General features: G+C 49.5%; 1 protein-coding gene across 1 annotated transcript in view; it reads right to left on the bottom strand.

Annotated features, from left to right (window-relative positions):
• The window catches only part of ESCO2 (establishment of sister chromatid cohesion N-acetyltransferase 2), an 83,147-nt gene that overhangs the window by 35,838 nt on the left and 26,359 nt on the right, over nucleotides 1–20,950 (bottom strand). The window contains exons 2-4 of the mRNA XM_063915021.1: nucleotides 10,049–11,030; nucleotides 9,553–9,622; nucleotides 9,395–9,443 (exon numbers count right to left, since the gene is read on the bottom strand). Coding sequence (XP_063771091.1) covers nucleotides 9,395–9,443; nucleotides 9,553–9,622; nucleotides 10,049–11,030 — 1,101 coding nt within the window. The remainder of the gene's footprint in view (nucleotides 1–9,394; nucleotides 9,444–9,552; nucleotides 9,623–10,048; nucleotides 11,031–20,950) is intronic.

Below are 20,950 nucleotides of genomic sequence, written 5' to 3'. Positions count from 1 at the left end.
AACGACAGTAAAACATTGTCCCTATCTAGGGTATCAATATTTTCAATCAGGGATTCTGACCAAACTACTCCAGCACTGCACATCCAGGCAGTTGCTATAGCTGGTCGTAGTATAACACCTGCATGTGTGTATATATTCTTTTGAATAACTTCCATCTTTCTATCTGATGGATCCTTAAGTGCGGCCGTCTCAGGAGAGGGTAACGCCACTTGTTTGGATAAGCGTGTGAGCGCCTTGTCCACCTTAGGGGGTGTTTCCCAGCGCGCCCTAACCTCTGGCGGGAAAGGGTATAATGCCAATAACTTTTTTGAAATTATCAACTTTTTATCAGGAGCAACCCACGCTTCATCACACACGTCATTTAATTCTTCTGATTCAGGAAAAACTGTTTGTAGTTTTTTCACACCATACATAATACCCTGTTTTACGGTATCTGTAGTATCAGCTAAATGTAACGTCTCCTTCATTGCCAAAATCATATAACGTGTGGCCCTACTGGAAAATACGTTTGAATTTCTACCGTCGTCACTGGAATCAGTGCCCGTGTCTGGGTCTGTGTCGACCGACTGAGGCAAAGGGCGTTTTACAGCCCCTGACGGTGTTTGAGGCGCCTGGACAGGCATTAATTGATTGTCCGGCCGCCTCATGTCCTCAACTGACTGTTTAAGGGAAGATAAACCATCACGTAATTCCACAAATAAAGGCATCCATTCTGGTGTCGACCCCCTGGGGGGTGACATCTGCATATTTGGCAATTGTTCCGCCTCCACACCAATATCGTCCTCATACATGTCGACACCACGTACCGACACACACCGCAAACTCACAGGGAATGCTCTAATGAAGACAGGACCCACTAGCCCTTTTGGGGAGACAGAGGGAGAGTCTGCCAGCACACACCACAAAGCGCTATATATACAAGGGATATCCTTATATTAAGTGCTCCCTTATAGCTGCTTTAATATATATATATATATATATAGCCATTAATGTGCCCCCCCTCTCTGTTTTACCCTGTTTCTGTAGTGCAGTGCAGGGGAGAGACCTGGGAGCCGTTCTGACCAGCGGAGCTGTGACAGAAAATGGCGCCGTGTGCTGAGGAGATAGGCCCCGCCCCTTTTTCGGCGGGTTCTTCTCCCGCTATTTTTCCAGTCAGGCAGGGGTTAAATATCTCCATATAGCCCCTATGGGCTATATGTGAGGTATTTTTAGCCTTGTATAAGGTTTATATTTGCCTCTCAGAGCGCCCCCCCCCAGCGCTCTGCACCCTCAGTGACTGCCCAGTGAAGTGTGCTGAGAGGAAAATGGCGCACAGCTGCAGTGCTGTGCGCTACCTTATGAAGACTGAGGAGTCTTCAGCCGCCGGTTTCCGGACCTCTTCACGCTTCAGCATCTGCAAGGGGGTCGGCGGCGCGGCTCCGGGACCGGACTCCACGGCTGGGCCTGTGTTCGATCCCTCTGGAGCTAATGGTGTCCAGTAGCCAAGCAGCAAATCCACTCTGCATGCAGGTGAGTTTACTACTTTCCCCCTAAGTCCCACGTTGCAGTGATCCTGTTGCCAGCAGGACTCACTGTAAAGAAAAAAACCTAAACTAAACTTTCTCTAAGCAGCTCTTTAGGAGAGCCACCTAGATTGCACCCTTCTCGTTCGGGCACAAAATCTAACTGGAGTCTGGAGGAGGGTCATAGGGGGAGGAGCCAGTGCACACCACCTGACCTAGTAAAGCTTTACTTTTTTGTGCCCTGTCTCCTGCGGAGCCGCTATTCCCCATGGTCCTTTCAGGAACCCCAGCATCCACTTAGGACGATAGAGAAATACATTTTAGGATACCGTCCTGCTTTCTATCAGCAGGATCCTTAAGGGCGGCCATCTCAGGAGAGGATAGAGCCCTTACAAGCGTGTGAGCGCTTTATCCACCCTAGGGGGTGTTTCCCAACGCACCCTAACCTCTGGCGGGAAAGGATATAATGCCAATAACATTTTAGAAATTATCAGTTGTTATCGGGGGGAAACCCACGCATCATCACACACCTCATTTAATTTCTCAGATTTAGGAAAACTACAGGTAGTTTTTCCTCACCGAACATAATACCCCTTTTTTTTGGTGGTACTCGTATTATCAGAAATGTGTAAAACATTTTTCATTGCCTCAATCATGTAACGTGTGGCCCTACTGGAAGTCACATTTGTCTCTTCACCGTCGACACTGGAGTCAGTATCCGTGTCGGCGTCTATATCTGCCATCTGAGGTAACTGGCGCTTTATAGCCCCTGACGGCCTATGAGACGTCTGGACAGGCACAAGCTGAGTAGCCGGCTGTCTCATGTCAACCACTGTCTTTTATACAGAGCTGACACTGTCACGTAATTTCTTCCAACAGTTCATCCACTCAGGTGTCGACCCCCTAGGGGGTGACATCACTATTACAGGCAATCTGCTCCGTCTCCACATCATTTTTCTCCTCATACATGTCGACACAAAAGTACCGACATACAGCACACACACAGGGAATGCTCTGATAGAGGACAGGACCCCACTAGCCCTTTGGGGAGACAGAGGGAGAGTTTGCCAGCACACACCAGAGCGCTATATATATACAGGGATAACCTTATATAAGTGTTTTTCCCCTTATAGCTGCTGTATAGTTAATACTGCGCCTAATGTGTGCCCCCCTCTCTTTTTTAACCCTTTCTGTAGTGTAGTGACTGCAGGGGAGAGCCAGGGAGCTTCCCTCCAACGGAGCTGTGAGGGAAAATGGCGCCAGTGTGCTGAGGAGATAGGCTCCGCTCCCTTCTCGGCGGCCTTATCTCCCGTTTTTCTGTGTATTCTGGCAGGGGTTAAATGCATCCATATAGCCCAGGAGCTATATGTGATGCATTTTTTGCCATCCAAGGTGTTTATTATTGCGTCTCAGGGCGCCCCCCCCAGCGCCCTGCACCCTCAGTGACCGGAGTGTGAAGTGTGCTGAGAGCAATGGCGCACGGCTGCAGTGCTGTGCGCTACCTTGTTGAAGACAGGACGTCTTCTGCCGCCGATTTTCCGGACCTCTTCTGTCTTCTGGCTCTGTAAGGGGGCCGGCGGCGCGGCTCTGGGACCCATCCAAGCTGGGCCTGTGATCGTCCCTCTGGAGCTAATGTCCAGTAGCCTAAGAAGCCCAATCCACTCTGCACGCAGGTGAGTTCGCTTCTTCTCCCCTTTGTCCCTCGATGCAGTGAGCCTGTTGCCAGCAGGTCTCACTGAAAATAAAAAACCTAAACTAAAACTTTCACTAAGAAGCTCAGGAGAGCCCCTAGTGTGCACCCTTCTCGTTCGGGCACAGAGATCTAACTGAGGCTTGGAGGAGGGTCATAGGGGGAGGAGCCAGTGCACACCAGATAGTCCTAAAGCTTTCTTTAGATGTGCCCAGTCTCCTGCGGAGCCGCTATTCCCCATGGTCCTTTCGGAGTCCCCAGCATCCACTAGGACGTTAGAGAAAATAAGAATTTACTTACCGATAATTCTATTTCTCGTAGTCCGTAGTGGATGCTGGGACTCCGTAAGGACCATGGGGAATAGCGGCTCCGCAGGAGACAGGGCACAAAAGTAAAGCTTTAGGATCAGGTGGTGTGCACTGGCTACTCCCCCTATGACCCTCCTCCAAGCCTCAGTTAGGATACTGTGCCCGGACGAGCGTACATAATAAGGAAGGATTTTGAATCCCGGGTAAGACTCATACCAGCCACACCAATCACACCATACAACTTGTGATCTGAACCCAGTTAACAGTATGATAAAACGTAGGAGCCTCTGAAAGATGGCTCACAACAATAAACAACCCGATGTTATTGTAACAATAACTATATACAAGTATTGCAGACAATTCGCACTTGGGATGGGCGCCCAGCATCCACTACGGACTACGAGAAATAGAATTATCGGTAAGTAAATTCTTATTTTCTCTGACGTCCTAAGTGGATGCTGGGACTCCGTAAGGACCATGGGGATTATACCAAAGCTCCCAAACGGGCGGGAGAGTGCGGATGACTCTGCAGCACCGAATGAGAGAACTCCAGGTCCTCCTCAGCCAGGGTATCAAATTTGTAGAATTTAGCAAACGTGTTTGCCCCTGACCAAGTAGCTGCTCGGCAAAGTTGTAAAGCCGAGACCCCTCGGGCAGCCGCCCAAGATGAGCCCACTTTCCTTGTGGAATGGGCTTTAACAGATTTTGGCTGTGGCAGGCCTGCCACAGAGTGTGCAAGCTGAATTGTACTACAAATCCAACGAGCAATCGTCTGCTTAGAAGCAGGAGCACCCAGCTTGTTGGGTGCATACAGGATGAACAGCGAGTCAGATTTTCTGACTCCAGCCGTCCTGGAAACATATATTTTCCGGCCTTGACAACGTCTAGCAACTTGGAGTCCTCCAAGTCCCTAGTAGCCGCAGGCACCACAATAGGTTGGTTCAGGTGGACGCTGAAACCACCTTAGGGAGAAACTGAGGACAAGTCCTCAATTCCGTCCTGTCCGAATGGAAAATCAGATAAGGGCTTTTACAGGATAAAGCCGCCAATTCGGACACGCGCCTGGCCCAGGCCAGAGCCAACAGCATGACCACTTTTCCTGTGAGATATTTTAACTCCATAGATTTAAGTGGGTCAAACCAATGTGACTTTTGGGACCCAAAAACTACATTGAGATCCCAAGGTGCCACTGAAGGCACCAAAGGAGACTGTATATGCAGTACCCCTTTTACAAACGTCTGAACTTCAGGGACTGAAGCTAGTTCTTTTTGGAAGAAAATTGACAGAGCAGAAATTTGAACCTTAATGGACCCCAATTTCAGGCCCATAGACACTCCTGTTTGCAGGAAATGTAGGAATCGTCGAATTTCCTCCGTCGGGCCTTACTGGCCTCGCACCACGCAACATATTTTCGCCAAATGCGGTGATAATGTTTTGCGGTTACATCCTTCCTGGCTTTGATCAGGATAGGGATGACTTCATCCGGAATGCCTTTTTCCTTCAGGATCCGGCGTTCAACCGCCATGCCGTCAAACGCAGCCGCGGTAAGTCTTGGAACAGACAGGGTCCTTGCTGGAGCAGGTCCCTTCTTAGAGGTAGAGGCTACGGATCCTCCGTGAGCATCTCTTGAAGTTCCGGTTACCAAGTCCTTATTGGCCAATCCGGAGCCACGAATATAGTGCTTACTCCTCTCCATCTTATCAATCTCAGTACCTTGGGTATGGGAGGCAGAGGAGGGAACCCATACACTGATTGGTACACCCACGGTGTTACCAGAGCCTTTACAGCTATTGACTGAGGGTCCCTTGACCTGGCGCAATACCTGTCGAGTTTTTCCCAACGGTTTATAATCATGTGGAGGACTTCTGGGTGAAGTTCCCACTCTCCCGGGTGGAGGTCGTGCTGAGGAAATCTGCTTCCCAGTTGTCCACTCCCGGAATGAATACTGCTGACAGTGCTATCACATGGTTTTCCGCCCAGCGAAGAATCCTTGCAGCTTCTGCCATTGCCCTCCTGCTTCTTGTGGCACCCTGTCTGTTTACGTGGGTGACTGCCGTAATGTTGTCCGACTGGATCAACACCGGCTGACCTTGAAGCAGAGGTCTTGCTAAGCTTAGAGCATTGTAAATGGCCCTTAGCTTCAGATATTTATGTGAAGTGATGTCTCCAGGCTTGACCACAAGCCCTGGATATTCCTTCCCTGTGTGACTGCTCCCCAGCCTCGCAGGCTGGCATCCGTGGTCACCAGGACCCAGTCCTGAATGCCGAATCTGCGGCCCTCTAGAAGAAGAGCACTCTGCAACCACCACAGGAGGGATACCCCTGTCCTTGGTGACAGGGTTATCCGCTGATGCATCTGAAGATGCGACCCGGACCATTTTTCCAGTAGGTCCCACTGGAAAGTCCTTGCGTGGAATCTGCCAAATGGGATTGCTTCGTAGGAAGCCACCATTTTTACACAGAACCCTTGTGCATTGATGCACTGAGACTTGGCTCGGTTTTAGGAGGTTCCTGACTAGCTCGGATAACTCCCTGGCTTTCTCCTCCGGGAGAAACACCTTCTTTCTGGACTGTGTCCAGGATCATCCCTAGGAACAGAAGACAAGTCGTCGGAACCAGCTGCGATTTTGGAATATTGAGAATCCAATCGTGCTGCCGCAACACTACCTGAGATAGTGCTACACTGACCTCCAACTGTTCCCTGGATCTTACCCTTATCAGGGAATCGTCCAAGTAAAGAATAACTAAAATTCCCTTCCTTCGAAGGAATATCATCATTTCGGTCCGTACTTTAGTAAAGACCCGGGGTGCCGTGGACCATCCCTACGGCAGCGTCTGAACTGATAGTGACAGTTCTGTACCATAACCTGAGGTACCCTTGGTGAGAAGGGTAAAATTTTTTGACATGAAGGTAAGCATCCTTGATGTCCCGAGACATCATGTAGTCCCCTTCTTCCAGGTTCGCAATCACTGCTCTGAGTGACTCAATCTTGAATTTGAACCTCTGTATTCAAAGATTTTAGATTTAGAATCGGTCTCACCGAGCCGTCTGGCTTCGGTACCACAATAGTGTGGAATAATACCCCGTTTGCTTTTGCAGGAGGGGTACCTTGATTATCACCTGCTGGGAATACAGCTTGTGAATGGCTTCCAAAACTGCCTCCCTGTCAGAGGGAGACGTCGGTAAAACCGACTTTTGGAAACGGCGAGGGGGAGACGTCTCGAATTCCAATTTGTACCCCTGAAATATTACCTGAAGGATCCAGGGGTCTACTTGCGAGTGAGCCCACTGCGCACTGAAATTCATTGAGAACGGGCCCCCACCGTGCCTGAGCTTGTAAAGCCCTAGCATCATACTGAGGGCTTGGCAGAGGCGGGAAAGGGTTTCTGTTCCTGGGAACTGGCTCATCTCTGTAGCCTTTTTCCTCTCCCTCTGTCACGAGCAGAAAAGAGGAACCTTTTGTCCGCTTGCCAACAAAGGACTGCGCCTGATAATACTGCGTCTTATTTTGAGAGGCGACCTGGGGTACAAACGTGGATATCCCAGCTGTTGCCGTGGCCACCAGGTCTGAAAGACCGACCCCAAATGTCCCCTTTTTTAAGGCAATACTTCCAAATGCCGTTTGGAATCCGCCTCACCTGACCACTTTACTGGTAGAATTGGACAACGCACTTATACTTGATGCCAGTCGGCAATATTCCGCTGTGCATCTCGCATATATTTTAAATGCTCTATAGGCAATAATATACTGTCCTTATCTAGGATATCAATATTTCCAGTCAGGGAATCCGACCACGCCAACCCAGCACTGCACATCCAGGCTGAGGCGATTGCTGGTCGCAGTATAACACCAGTATGTGTGTAAATACATTTTAGGATACCCTCCTGCTTTCTATCAGCAGGATCCTTAAGGGCGGCCATCTCAGGAGAGGGTAGAGCCCTTGTTCTTACAAGCGTGTGAGCGCCTTATCCCCCCTAGGGGGTGTTTCCCAACGCACCCTAACCTCTGGCGGGAAAAGGTATACTGCCAATAACTTTTTAGAAATTATCAATTGTTATCGGGGGGAAACCCACGCATCATCATTTTATTTCTCAGATTCAGGAAAACTACAGGTAGTTTTTCCTCACCAAACATAATACCCCTTTTTGGTGGTACTCTCAGAAATGTGTAAACATTTTCCCTTGCCTCAATCATGTAACGTGTGGCCCTATTGGAAATCACGGTTGTCTCTTCACCGTCGACACAGGAGTCAGTATCCGTGTCGGCGTCTGTATCTGCCATCTGAGGTAACGGGCGCTTTAGAGCCCCTGACGGCCTATGAGACGTTTGGACAGGCACAAGCTGAGTAGCCGGCTGTCTCATGTCAACCACTGTCTTTTATACAGAGCTGACACTGTCACGTCATTTTCAACAGTACATCCACTCGGGTGTCGACCCCCTAGGGGGTGACATCACTATTACAGACAATCTGCTCCGTCTCCACATCATTTTTCTCCTCATACATGTCGACACAAACGTACCGACACACAGCACACACACAGGGAATGCTCTGATAGAGGACAGGACCCCACTAGCCCTTTGGGGAGACAGAGGGAGAGTTTGCCAGCACACACCAAAGCGCTATAAACTGTATAGGGACAACCTTATAATAAGTGTCTATCCCTTATAGCTGCTTATATATATTTTTAGCCAAATAAGTGCCCCCCCTCTCTGTTGTACCCTGTTTCTGTAGTGCAGTGCAGGGGAGAGTCTGGGAGCCTTCCTACCAGCGGAGCTGTGTGGGAAAATGGCGCCGTGTGCTGAGGAGATAGGCCCCGCCTCCTTCTCAGCGGGCTCTTCTCCCGCTTTTATCTGGAAAACTGGCAGGGGTTAAATACATCCATATAGCCCAGGGGCTATATGTGATGTATTTTTTGCCATAGGAGGTATTTACATTGCTGCCCAGGGCGCCCCCCCCCAGCGCCCTGCACCCTCAGTGACCGCAGTGTGAAGTGTGCTGGGAGCAATGGCGCACAGCTGCAGTGCTGTGCGCTACCTTAATGAAGACAGGAACGTCTTCTGCCGCCGATTTCTGGACCTCTTCACTCTTCAGCATCTGTAAGGGGGCCGGCGGCGCGGCTCCGGGACCCATCCAGGCTGTACCTGTGATCGTCCCTCTGGAGCTAATGTCCAGTAGCCAAGAAGCCCAATCCACTCTGCACGCAGGTGAGTTTGCTTCTTCTCCCCTTAGTCCCTCGATGCAGTGAGCCTGTTGCCAGCAGGTCTCACTGAAAATAAAAAACCTATTTAAACTTTACTTCTAAGCAGCTCAGGAGAGCCACCTAGCCTGCACCCTTCTCGTTCGGGCACAAAAATCTAACGGAGGCTTGGAGGAGGGTCATAGGGGGAGGAGCCAGTGCACACCACCTGATCCTAAAGCTTTACTTTTGTGCCCCGTCTCCTGCGGAGCCGCTATTCCCCATGGTCCTTACGGAGTCCCAGCATCCACTTAGGACGTCAGAGAAATAAAATAATAAAAGCTTCAGGCTGCTTTATCTACAGCAGCCCTGTGACCATGCGGCTTCCTGCCGCACCAAGCAAAAAACTGATTTGACTGAGTCAGTGGGCGGGATTATATGGGGAAGCCCCGATGCATCCTGGGAGGCCAGAAAGCTTGTGACCGTGTTTGTGCCATTTCCGCTGTCGCATCTACAGGCAGACGTGTACCAGATGTAATAACGATGTACACAATAAAACGCCACTACCGTACACAACACACGCAGGTGATGCGGAGCGTCATGCCGTGGCCACGAGCTAGACAGGAATCTGCCATAACAGTCCTGATCTGCATAGAGGTTCACCGAGCTGACACAACAACACGTAACTATATACCGTAGAAGGGTCTACACTGACCTTTTCTTGGTTACGGGTGGGCTGCTGAAAATCGGATAATTTAAGGAAGCTAATTGAAGAAAAAAGAAAATATATTACTATAAATGTGTCACTAGCAGAAGTAGCTTATTTTATATTAGTGCATATCCCTTTATTGTTGAACTGCCAACAACCCTTACCTTTCTGGTGCGAGGACTTCAGTATAGTGTCGTCTGTACTGAAGAGACACTCAGGTTCCTTTCTCGTTGGCTGTGGGGATAAAAAAATAAATAAAGAGAATTTCACAAACGATGCTGCTGTATGCACAAGCCACCAGCAGGTGGCAGCAACGGACCATCGCTCATCAACGGGAGTTGCACGTCCAACTTTATACAGTATGTCTGTAACTTCCGCTACTGCTTTGCTCTCTCACTTGACATACTGAAGTTGATTATGATTAAGAGACTGACTAATTAATAGCTTCCCCAGCAACTAAACTAGTCTAATAACCAAGGAAAGTGCAATTCATCTTCCACCGAAAAGCAACAACACTCATTGGCCTTTCCATGCATGCTGATATATGTAGTGTACTATATTTTGACAGTATCCATTAAACACTAACAATGAGGATACGGTAATACAAGCGCGCTAATCTCACAATACGTTATTAATCTCCATAAAATAGTGGCTATGTACCGTGGTTCCACTGCCCTCCTGCTGGGAAGATGGACTCTTGCATTCAGGCCGCGCATTGGTCTGCTCTGGGCTGGTCTTTGTGCTCTCGTTCACTGGTGATTCAACAACTGTTTTGCGCTCGTCTTCCTTTCCCCATGTGGAGAACTCATAGACCAGGGATTTCTCCCAGCTGACCCTTTTCCGGCTTACGCAGCTGGTCCCCGTGACTTTCTCCCCAGAGTTCGGGGCTGGCCCTGCCGCAGCACTCGGCTGCTTGCTTCGGTTTGCTGAAGACTTTGAGGATGCAGGAAACTTGGGTAATCTCTTGGGTGCACGGTGAGGCCTCTTGCTGGTGGCAAAAAACGCGGCTCCCATGGTGAGCTTTAGCCTTGGTTTTAACTTCAGCCCCAGGGTGGTGCTTTTCTCAGAGCCAAGGGCTACGCTGGCATTTTCTGAAGCTTTCGGTGACGGCTTGATGGCGGGTCCCTTCGTTTTGCTCTTTACACTTTTTGTGGGCACCGCATCTCTGCCAACCATACTTTTCTTTTGACTTTGTGGATTTTTTGTTCTGGTAAATTTGGAACTATCTGGACTTTTTGCTGCCGATTTACTAAGAGGAGAGGAATTCTGATCCAGGCTTGTCCTGCTTTTATTTATCAGTTTCCTATCAAGAGGGGAGACGTACGCTTTGACATTCGTGTAAAACGTCTTCACCGGCACTGCGCTCTTCGGGGATGAACCATCGCTGGGTGACCTCAGGGGACCTTTTTCTCCATCTTCCGGTTGCATAGGTGAAACAAGCAGTTTCCTGGCTACGCCCGTCTTCAGAGGAGACACTCCAACATTCTCCTTCTCGAAGGGGTCTTCGATACCGGTGTAGCCGGATGTGGGCGAACGTCTCATGGTGTTGCTTCTATTGGGGTTCCTGGCTTGTAGCGGAGAAAGAACAACACTGCAGTCTACCAACAATTTCTTTATCGGCGTTCCAAAGGAAGACCAGCGCCTGAACAAAGAGAGAAAATACACAAATATTACACACAGTGACAAAAGAAAACTCTGCAGACAGATATTTTACGGGCACAATTCATACTCAAACAAAAAACACTGTAAGCGGTGGGTGAGCCGGCGCGTCACTGTGCCGCGGGGGACAGGCGGGGGAGCCGGCGCGTCACTGTGCCGCGGGGGACAGGCGGGGGAGCCGGCGCGTCACTGTGCCGCGGGGGACAGGCGGGGGAGCCGGCGCGTCACTGTGCCGCGGGGGAGCCGGCGCGTCACTGTGCCGCGGGGGAGCCGGCGCGTCACTGTGCCGCGGGGGAGCCGGCGCGTCACTGTGCCGCGGGGGAGCCGGCGCGTCACTGTGCCGCGGGGGAGCCGGCGCGTCACTGTGCCTCATTCAGGTCCGGTTGGATGTATGTCCTGATGCACAAAGTACTGATGTTTGTGTGTAAAAGGGTCTCGAGGCATAGGACGCAGGGACGGCTTCAGACTGTCAGTGATTGACATTCTGATGCCGTTTGGGGGCAGGCAGTGATGGCCTGTTTTTGAAAACAGAGGCGTGTCACCGCCCTTTAGGGGGAGGGAAAAGGCCAGGGATCTCCGTGGTTGCACAGAAATTTCCTGTCCTCTGCAACAGACGGCTTGCGTGTGCCCATGGGTCCCGCAAGCCACCAGATGGTGTGTGTGTGTGTTCAGAGGACGCAGGTGGGATCACTAGTGCAGCAGGAGGCGTCTGCGTGTAATAGACGCCTCCTGCTGCGTCGCCATACAGCGCCGTCACTGCTGCTTCCAAGGAAGTGACAGCACCTCCAGCCACATGTGACTGACCCTCAGGGAGCGGCTCATGTCCCGGCATCGTTGGCTTCTGCAATTTGCTTACAATAAAACAGAACCTTCATTATTTAAAATTCAAATGTTTCCAATGACAATCATAAGAATTTATAAACGGTCATGGTGTACTGGGACTTGTAGTTTCCCAGTTCGTATCTCTGCTATAGTCCACTGACATGTCTGGAATGACGTTTCAATCGATATAAATATGATTTCATGAAAACTAGAAGCGCAAATACAATTATAAAAAATAATAACGTAAAAATACCTAAAATTATAAATGGGTAAAAAATAAAAAAAAATAAGAATTTACTCACCGGTAATTCTATTTCTCATAGTCCGTAGTGGATGCTGGGGACTCCCTAAGGACCATGGGGATTAGCGGCTCCGCAGGAGACTGGGCACAACTACAAAGAAAGCTTTAGACTACTGGTGTGCACTGGCTCCTCCCACTAAGACCCTCCTCCAGACCTCAGTTAGGACACTGTGCCCGGAAGAGCTGACACAATTAGGAAGGATTTTGAATCCCGGGTAAGACTCATACCAGCCACACCAATCACACCGTATAACTCGTGATACTATACCCAGTTAACAGCATGATAACAACTGAGCCTCTCAACAGATGGCTCAGAACAATAACCCTATAGTTAAGCAATAACTATATACAAGTATTGCAGACAATCCGCACTTGGGATGGGCGCCCAGCATCCACTACGGACTATGATAAATAGAATTACCGGTGAGTAAATTCTTATTTTCTCTAACGTCCTAAGTGGATGCTGGGGACTCCGTAAGGACCATGGGGATTATACCAAAGCTCCCAAACGGGCGGGAGAGTGCGGATGACTCTGCAGCACCGAATGAGAGAACTCAAGGTCCTCCTCAGCCAGGGTATCAAATTTGTAGAATTTAGCAAACGTGTTTGCCCCTGACCAAGTAGCAGCTCGGCAAAGTTGAAGAGCCGAGACCCCTCGGGCAGCCGCCCAAGAAGAGCCCACTTTCCTCGTGGAATGGGCTTTTACTGATTTAGGACGCGGCAGTCCAGCCGCAGAATGTGCAAGCTGAATCGTACTACAAATCCAGCGAGCAATAGTCTGCTTAGAAGCAGGTGCACCCAACTTGTTGGGTGCATACAGGATAAAGAGCGAGTCAGTCTTCCTGACTCCAGCTGTCCTGGAAACATAAATTTTTAGGGCCCTGACTACATCCAACAACTTGGAAGCCTCCAAGTCATTCGTAGCCGCAGGCACCACGATAGGTTGGTTCAGATGAAACGCTGATACCACTTTGGGGAGAAACTGGGGACGAGTCCTCAATTCTGCCCTATCCATATGGAAAATCAGATAAGGGCTTTTACATGACAAAGCCGCCAATTCTGAAACACGCCTGGCCGAAGCCAAGGCCAACAACATGACCACTTTCCACGTGATATATTTTAAATCCACGGTTTTCAGTGGCTCAAACCAATGTGACTTTAGGAAATCCAACACCACGTTGAGATCCCAAGTTGCCACTGGAGGCACAAAAGGGGGCTGAATATGCAGCACTCCCTTAACAAAAGTCTGAACTTCAGGTAGTGAAGCCAGTTCTCTCTGGAAGAAAATCGACAGAGCCGAAATCTGGACCTTAATGGAACCCAATTTAAGGCCCATAGTCACCCCTGACTGTAGGAAGTGCAGGAACCGGCCCAGCTGAAATTCTTCCGTTGGGGCCTGCCTGGCCTCACACCACGCAACATATTTTCGCCAAATGCGGTGATAATGGTTCGCGGTTACTTCTTTCCTAGCTTTTATCAGCGTAGGAATGACTTCCTCCGGAATGCCCTTTTCCTTCAGGATCCGGTGTTCAACCGCCATGCCGTCAAACGCAGCCGCGGTAAGTCTTGGAACAGACAGGGCCCCTGCTGCAGCAGGTCCTGTCTGAGCGGTAGAGGCCATGGGTCCTCTGACATCATTTCTTGAAGTTCCGGATACCACGCTCTTCTTGGCCAATCCGGAACAATGAGTATAGTTCTTACTCCTCTTCTCCTTATTATCCTCAGTACCTTTGGTATGAGAGGAAGAGGAGGGAACACATAAACCGATCGGTACACCCACGGTGTTACCAGAGCGTCCACAGCTATCGCCTGTGGGTCTCTTGACCTGGCGCAATATTTTTCTAGCTTTTTGTTTAGGCGGGACGACATCATGTCCACCTGTGGTTTTTCCCACTGGTTTACAATCATTTGAAAGACTTCTGGATGAAGTCCCCACTCTCCCGGGTGGAGGTCGTGCCTGCTGAGGAAGTCTGCTTCCCAGTTGTCCACTCCCGGAATGAACACTGCTGACAGTGCTAACACGTGATTTTCCGCCCATCGGAGAATCCTTGTGGCTTCTGCCATCGCCGTCCTGCTTCTCGTGCCGCCCTGTCGATTTACATGGGCGACTGCCGTGATGTTGTCTGACTGGATCAGTACCGGCTGGTTTTGAAGCAGGGGTTTTGCCTGACTTAGGGCATTGTAATTAGTTCCAGAATATTTATGTGCAGGGAAGTCTCCTGACTTGTCCATAGTCCTTGGAAGTTTCTTCCCTGTGTGACTGCTCCCCAGCCTCGAAGGCTGGCATCCGTGGTCACCAGGACCCAGTCCTGTATGCCGAATCTGCGGCCCTCTTGAAGATGAGCACTCTGCAGCCACCACAGCAGAGACACCCTTGTCCTTGGAGACAGGGTTATCAGACGATGCATCTGAAGATGCGATCCGGACCACTTGTCCAACAGGTCCCACTGAAAGGTTCTTGCATGAAACCTGCCGAATGGAATCGCTTCGTAGGAAGCTACCATTTTTCCCAGGATCCGCGTGCAGTGATGCACCGACACCTGTTTTGGTTTTAGGAGGCCTCTGACTAGAGATGACAGCTCCTTGGCCTTCTCCTCCGGGAGAAACACTTTTCTCTGTTCTGTGTCCAGAACCATTCCTAGGAACAGCAGGCGTGTCGTAGGGACCAGCTGTGACTTTGGAAGGTTTAGAATCCAGCCGTGCTGTTGCAGCACTTCCCGAGATAGTGCTACCCCTACCAATAACTGTTCTCTGGACCTCGCCTTTATCAGGAGATCGTCCAAGTACGGGATAATTAAAACTCCCTTCCTTCGAAGGAGTATCATCATTTCCGCCATTACCTTGGTAAAGACCCTCGGAGCCGTGGAGAGACCGAACGGCAACGTCTGGAATTGGTAATGACAATCTTGTACCACAAACCTGAGGTACTCCTGGTGAGGATGGTAAATGGGGACATGTAGGTAAGCATCCTTGATGTCCAGCGATACCATGTAATCTCCCTCGTCCAGGCTCGCAATAACCGCCCTGAGCGATTCCATCTTGAACTTGAATTTTTTTATATATGTGTTCAAGGATTTCAAATTTAAAATGGGTCTCACCGAACCGTCCGGTTTCGGTACCACAAACATTGTGGAATAGTAACCCCTTCCTTGTTGAAGTAGGGGCACCTTTATTATCACTTGTTGTGAATACAGCTTTTGAATTGCCTGTAACACTGCCTCCCTGCCTGAGGGAGTGGTTGGCAAGGCAGATTTGAGGAAACGGCGGGGGGAGACGTCTCGAATTCCAGTTTGTACCCCTGAGATACTATTTGAAGGATCCAGGAATCCACCCGTGAGCGAGCCCACTGCTTGCTGAAATGCTTGAGACGGGCCCCCACCGTACCTGGCTCTGCCTGTGGAGCCCCAGCGTCATGCTGTGGACTTTGAGGAAGCGGGGGAGGACTTTTGCTCCTGGGAACTGGCTGTATGTTGCAGCTTTTTCCCTCTACCTCTGGGCAGAAAGGACGCGCCTTTAACCCGCTTGCCCCTATTGGGCCGAAAGGACTGTACCTGATAATACAGTGCTTTCTTTGGTTGTGAGGGAACATGGGGCAAAAATGTAGACTTCCCAGCTGTTGCTGTGGAAACGAGGTCCAAGAGACCATCCCCGAACAATTCCTCACCCTTATAAGGCAGAATTTCCATGTGTCGTTTGGAATCTGCATCACCTGTCCACTGCCGAGTCCATAACCCTCTCCTGGCAGAAATGGACATTGCACTAATTTTGGATGCCAGCCGGCAAATATCCCTCTGTGCATCTCTCATGTATAAGACAGCGTCTTTAATATGCTCTACGTTCAGCAAAATAGTGTCCCTATCTAGGGCATCTATATTTTCTGACAGGGAATCTGACCACGCAGCAGCAGCGCTGCACATCCAGGCTGAAGCTATAGCCGGTCTCAGTATCACACCTGTGTGTGTATATATAGATTTCAGGATAGCCTCCTGCTTTCTATCAGCAGATTCCTTCAGGGCGGCCGTATACGGGGACGGTAGTGCCACCTTCTTCGACAAGCGTGTGAGCGCCTTATCCACCCTAGGGGATGTTTCCCAGCGTGACCTATCCTCTGGCGGGAAAGGGTACGCCATTAGTAACCTCTTAGAAATTACCATCTTTTTATCAGGGGAAGCCCACGCTTCTTCACACACTTCATTTAACTCTTCAGATGGAGGAAAAGCTACTGGTAGTTTTTTCTCTCCAAACATTATACCCTTTTTTGTGGTACCAGGGGTAACATCAGAAATGTGTAACACATTTTTCATTGCCTCAATCATGTAACGTGTGGCCCTACTGGAAGTTACATTAGTCTCATCGTCGTCGACACTGGAGTCAGTATCCGTGTCGACATCTGTGTCAACCATCTGAGGTAGCGGGCGTTTTAGAGCCCCTGATGGTTTTTGAGACGCCTGGGCAGTCACAGGCTGAGAAGCCGGCTGTCCCACATTAGGTATGTCGTCAAACCTTTTATGTAAGGAGTCGACACTATCACGTAATTCCTTCCACAGCACCATCCACTCAGGTGTCGACCCCGCAGGGGGTGACATCACATTTACAGGCATCTGCTCCGCCTCCACATAAGCCTCCTCATCAAACATGTCGACACAGCCGTACCGACACACCGCAACCACACAGGGAATGCTCTGAAAGAGGACAGGACCCCACAAAGCCCTTTGGAGAGACAGAGAGAGAGAGTATGCCAGCACACACCAGAGCGCTATATAACACTGGGATCCCACTATCAATGAGTGTTTTCCCTATAGCTGCTTTTTTATATATATTACATATATATTACATAGATAGATAGATATATATATATATATATATATATCTATCTATCTATATCTATACTGCGCCTAAATTTAGTGCCCCCCCTCTCTTTTTTACCCTTCTGTAGTTTTCTCAGACTGCAGGGGAGAGGCAGGGAGCTTCCTTCCAGCGGAACTGTGAGGGAAAAATGGCGCCAGTGTGCTGAGGGAGAAGCCCCGCCCCCTTTTCGGCGGACTTTCTCCCGCTTTTTCTGTTTTACTGGCAGGGGTAATTTTGCATCTATATAGCCCCTGGGACTATATATGATGCATATTTTGCCAGCCAAGGTGTTATCTATTGCCCTCAGGGCGCCCCCCCCCAGCGCCCTGCACCCATCAGTGACCGGAGTGTGAGGTGTACACGAGGAGCAATGGCGCACAGCTGCAGTGCTGTGCGCTACCTTGGTGAAGACTGAAGTCTTCTGCCGCCGATTTTTCGGACCTTCTTCGTGCTTCTGGCTCTGTAAGGGGGACGGCGGCGCGGCTCCGGGAATGAACACCAAGGTCGGGTCCTGTGTGCGATCCCTCTGGAGCTAATGGTGTCCAGTAGCCTAAGAAGCCCAAACTACCACCTGTTAGGTAGGTTCGCTTCTTCTCCCCTTAGTCCCTCGCTGCAGTGAGTCTGTTGCCAGCAGATCTCACTGAAAATAAAAAACCTAAAATATACTTTCTTTCTAGGAGCTCAGGAGAGCCCCTAGTGTGCATCCAGCTCAGCCGGGCACAAGATTCTAACTGAGGTCTGGAGGAGGGTCTTAGTGGGAGGAGCCAGTGCACACCAGTAGTCTAAAGCTTTCTTTGTAGTTGTGCCCAGTCTCCTGCGGAGCCGCTAATCCCCATGGTCCTTACGGAGTCCCCAGCATCCACTTAGGACGTTCGAGAAATAAAAATTAAATTAAAGTCTAAAAATCATAAAGGGACACCAAATGCGTAGCTTTTACTGGATAATATTATATATACTGTATGAAAGCGTAACCATTTTATTGCAATGATTTTCAATGGCCCCAAACCAAAACAAACTCGCTTGGTCGGCCTTCGTTTAAATATCCGTGCATTGTTACTGGACGCCGCGGTATAAAATACATAACTGCACCTGGATGAAATGTGTCGCAGGGTTCTAAGTACCGGGAGAAGTTCCTACGCTCATTATAAGACTACTGCGCATGCAACAGCGAGCTCACCAGCCTCAGCACACGGCGCCGGACTGCGTCTGCGCACAGGGCGGAGTCTCGCAGCTCATATTCTCAGAGACAGACCATCGCTCAAGGGGAGCGTGCCTAGGATAAGAGGACGGCTGCTCCTTGTTCTATATTGTTGAACATTGCCGCCATTCCCCAATGCTGTCGCCAGGAGACCTACAGCAGAGTACGTTTTACCCACACCTATCTGTACCATGTTACTGCCGTCACCCCCTCCTCTCTCTGCCCTCGCAGTCACTGCTCTGGGTTTACCAACCTGTCTATATTATCAACGTGTAATCCTTCCGGAGGCACACGTGTACATATACCTCCTGCCTCTGCTGTGTGCGGAACTGTGGGAGTTGTTCGGAAACCAAAAAAAGCACCCAACTGGGCAAAACCATGTGCACTGCAGGGGGGCAGATGTAACATGTGCAGAGAGAGTTAGATTTGGGTGGGATGAGATCAAACTGAAATCTAAATTGCAGTGTAAAAATAAAGCAGCCAGTATTTACCCTGCACAGACACAAAATAACCCACCCAACTCTAACTCTCTCTGCACGTGTTACATCTGCCCCCCCCCCCCCTGCAGTGCACATGGTTTTGCTCATTAGTGTGCTTTTTTGGTTTGCTAACAACTCTGAATAACCCCCGTGTCCCTTTTTTCATAATTACTACCTTTCATTTCTATCCAATCAATCACTTTTCTGTATTAGTATTTAGCTTTCTGAGTTCTTGTGTCTTTGCATTTTATTTATTATTGAATTAGAATTTTTATTTAATCATTTGTCATTTTTATTGCTTCTATAATATTATACCTTCGGCACTGCTTCTACAGGCATACCCCCTTGCTGTGCCGGGACCCTGTACATTGTATTCTTACAGCTCCAGCAATAGGGGGACCCCACCATACACAGCCTCCCCCCACATGTCTGCACAGAGGTCTCCTAAAGGTGTCATACACCCATCAAACACTGTGTATAATAATATAGCCACACAGTCCCCCTCCCATACTACACCATAGACCCCCACCACACTTACACAGCAGCATGCAGCTTCTCAGTAATGGAGGAGCAGAGACAGGGGCTGGCTAACTTATACCAAGTGCTGTCACCCACTGCCTGCTGGGACTTGTAGTTTCTGCACACTGTGACTGGCTATACAGGGATATGTCAGCAAGACTACAACTCCCAGAATCCCATGCAGAGCCATAAGCTGAGCAGGAAGCTACTCCCCCTGCCCACCCCAGAGGCTCCTGTGTGCAGAGTGACTGATAGTTGCAATCACACAGCAATATGTGTATCTATTACCTGTGATAACAATATGGATCGTCAGCTCGCTGCCCAGTCCCAAGCCAATCTATACAGCGTTACTTACAGCGCAACACACAACATAGGGGGTCATTCAGAGTTGATCGCTCGCTAGCTACTTTTAGCAGCCGTGCAAACGCATAGTCGCCGCCCACGGGGGAGTGTAATTTCGCTTTGCAGGAGTGCGGACGCCTGTGCAGCCGAGCGCCTGCAAACAAATTTTGTGTAAAACAAGACCAGCCCTGTAGTTACTTATTCTGTGCGATGATTGCTGCGATGAGTGACACGGTAATGACGTCAGATACCCGCCCAGCAAACGCCCGGCCACGCCTGCGTTTTTCCAAACACTCCCAGAAAACGGTCAGTTGCCACCCAGAAACGCCCCCTTCCTGTCAATCTCGGCTGTGCAATTGTAATCGTCGCTAGAACTAGAGATGAGCGCCTGAAATTTTTCGGGTTTTGTGTTTTGGGTTCGGTTCCGCGGCCGTGTTTTGGGTTCGACCGCGTTTTGGCAAAACCTCACCGAATTTTTTTTGTCGGATTCGGATGTGTTTTGGATTCGGGTGTTTTTTTAAAAAAACACTAAAAAACAGCTTAAATCATAGAATTTGGGGGTCATTTTGATCCCATATTATTATTAACCTCAAAAACCATAATTTCCACTCATTTTCAGTCTATTCTGAATACCTCACACCTCGCAATATTATTTTTAGTCCTAAAATTTGCACCAAGGTCGCTGGATGACTAAGCTAAGCAACACTAGTGGCCGACACAAACACCTGGCCCATCTAGGAGTGGCACTGCAGTGTCACGCAGGATGTCCCTTCCAAAAAACCCTCCCCAATCAGCACATGACGCAAAGAAAAAAAGAGGCGCAATGAGGTAGCTGACTGTGTGAGTAAGATTAGCGACCCTAGTGGCCGACACAAACACCGGGCCCATTTAGGAGTGGCACTGCAGTGTCACGCAGGATGTCCCTTCCAAAAAACCCTCCCCAAACAGCACATGACGCAAAGAAAAATAAAAGAAAAAAAGAGGTGCAAGATGGAATTGTCCTTGGGCCCTCCCACCCACCCTTATGTTGTATAAACAAAACAGGACATGCACACTTTAACCAACCCATCATTTCAGTGACAGGGTCTGCCACACGACTGTGACTGATATGACGGGTTGGTTTGGACCCCCCCCCAAAAAAGAAGCAATTAATCTCTCCTTGCACAAACTGGCTCTACAGAGGCAAGATGTCCACCTCATCATCACCCTCCGATATATCACCGTGTACATCCCCCTCCTCACAGATTATCAATTCGTCCCCACTGGAATCCACCATCTCAGCTCCCTGTGTACTTTGTGGAGGCAATTGCTGCTGGTCAATGTCTCCGCGGAGGAATTGATTATAATTCATTTTAATGAACATCATCTTCTCCACATTTTCTGGATGTAACCTC

This window comes from Pseudophryne corroboree, chromosome 4, assembly GCF_028390025.1.
Source record: "Pseudophryne corroboree isolate aPseCor3 chromosome 4, aPseCor3.hap2, whole genome shotgun sequence".
NCBI lineage: Eukaryota > Metazoa > Chordata > Amphibia > Anura > Myobatrachidae > Pseudophryne > Pseudophryne corroboree.
The sequence above is the reverse complement of the archived record's forward strand: the minus strand, read 5'-3'. Positions and strand labels throughout refer to the sequence as shown.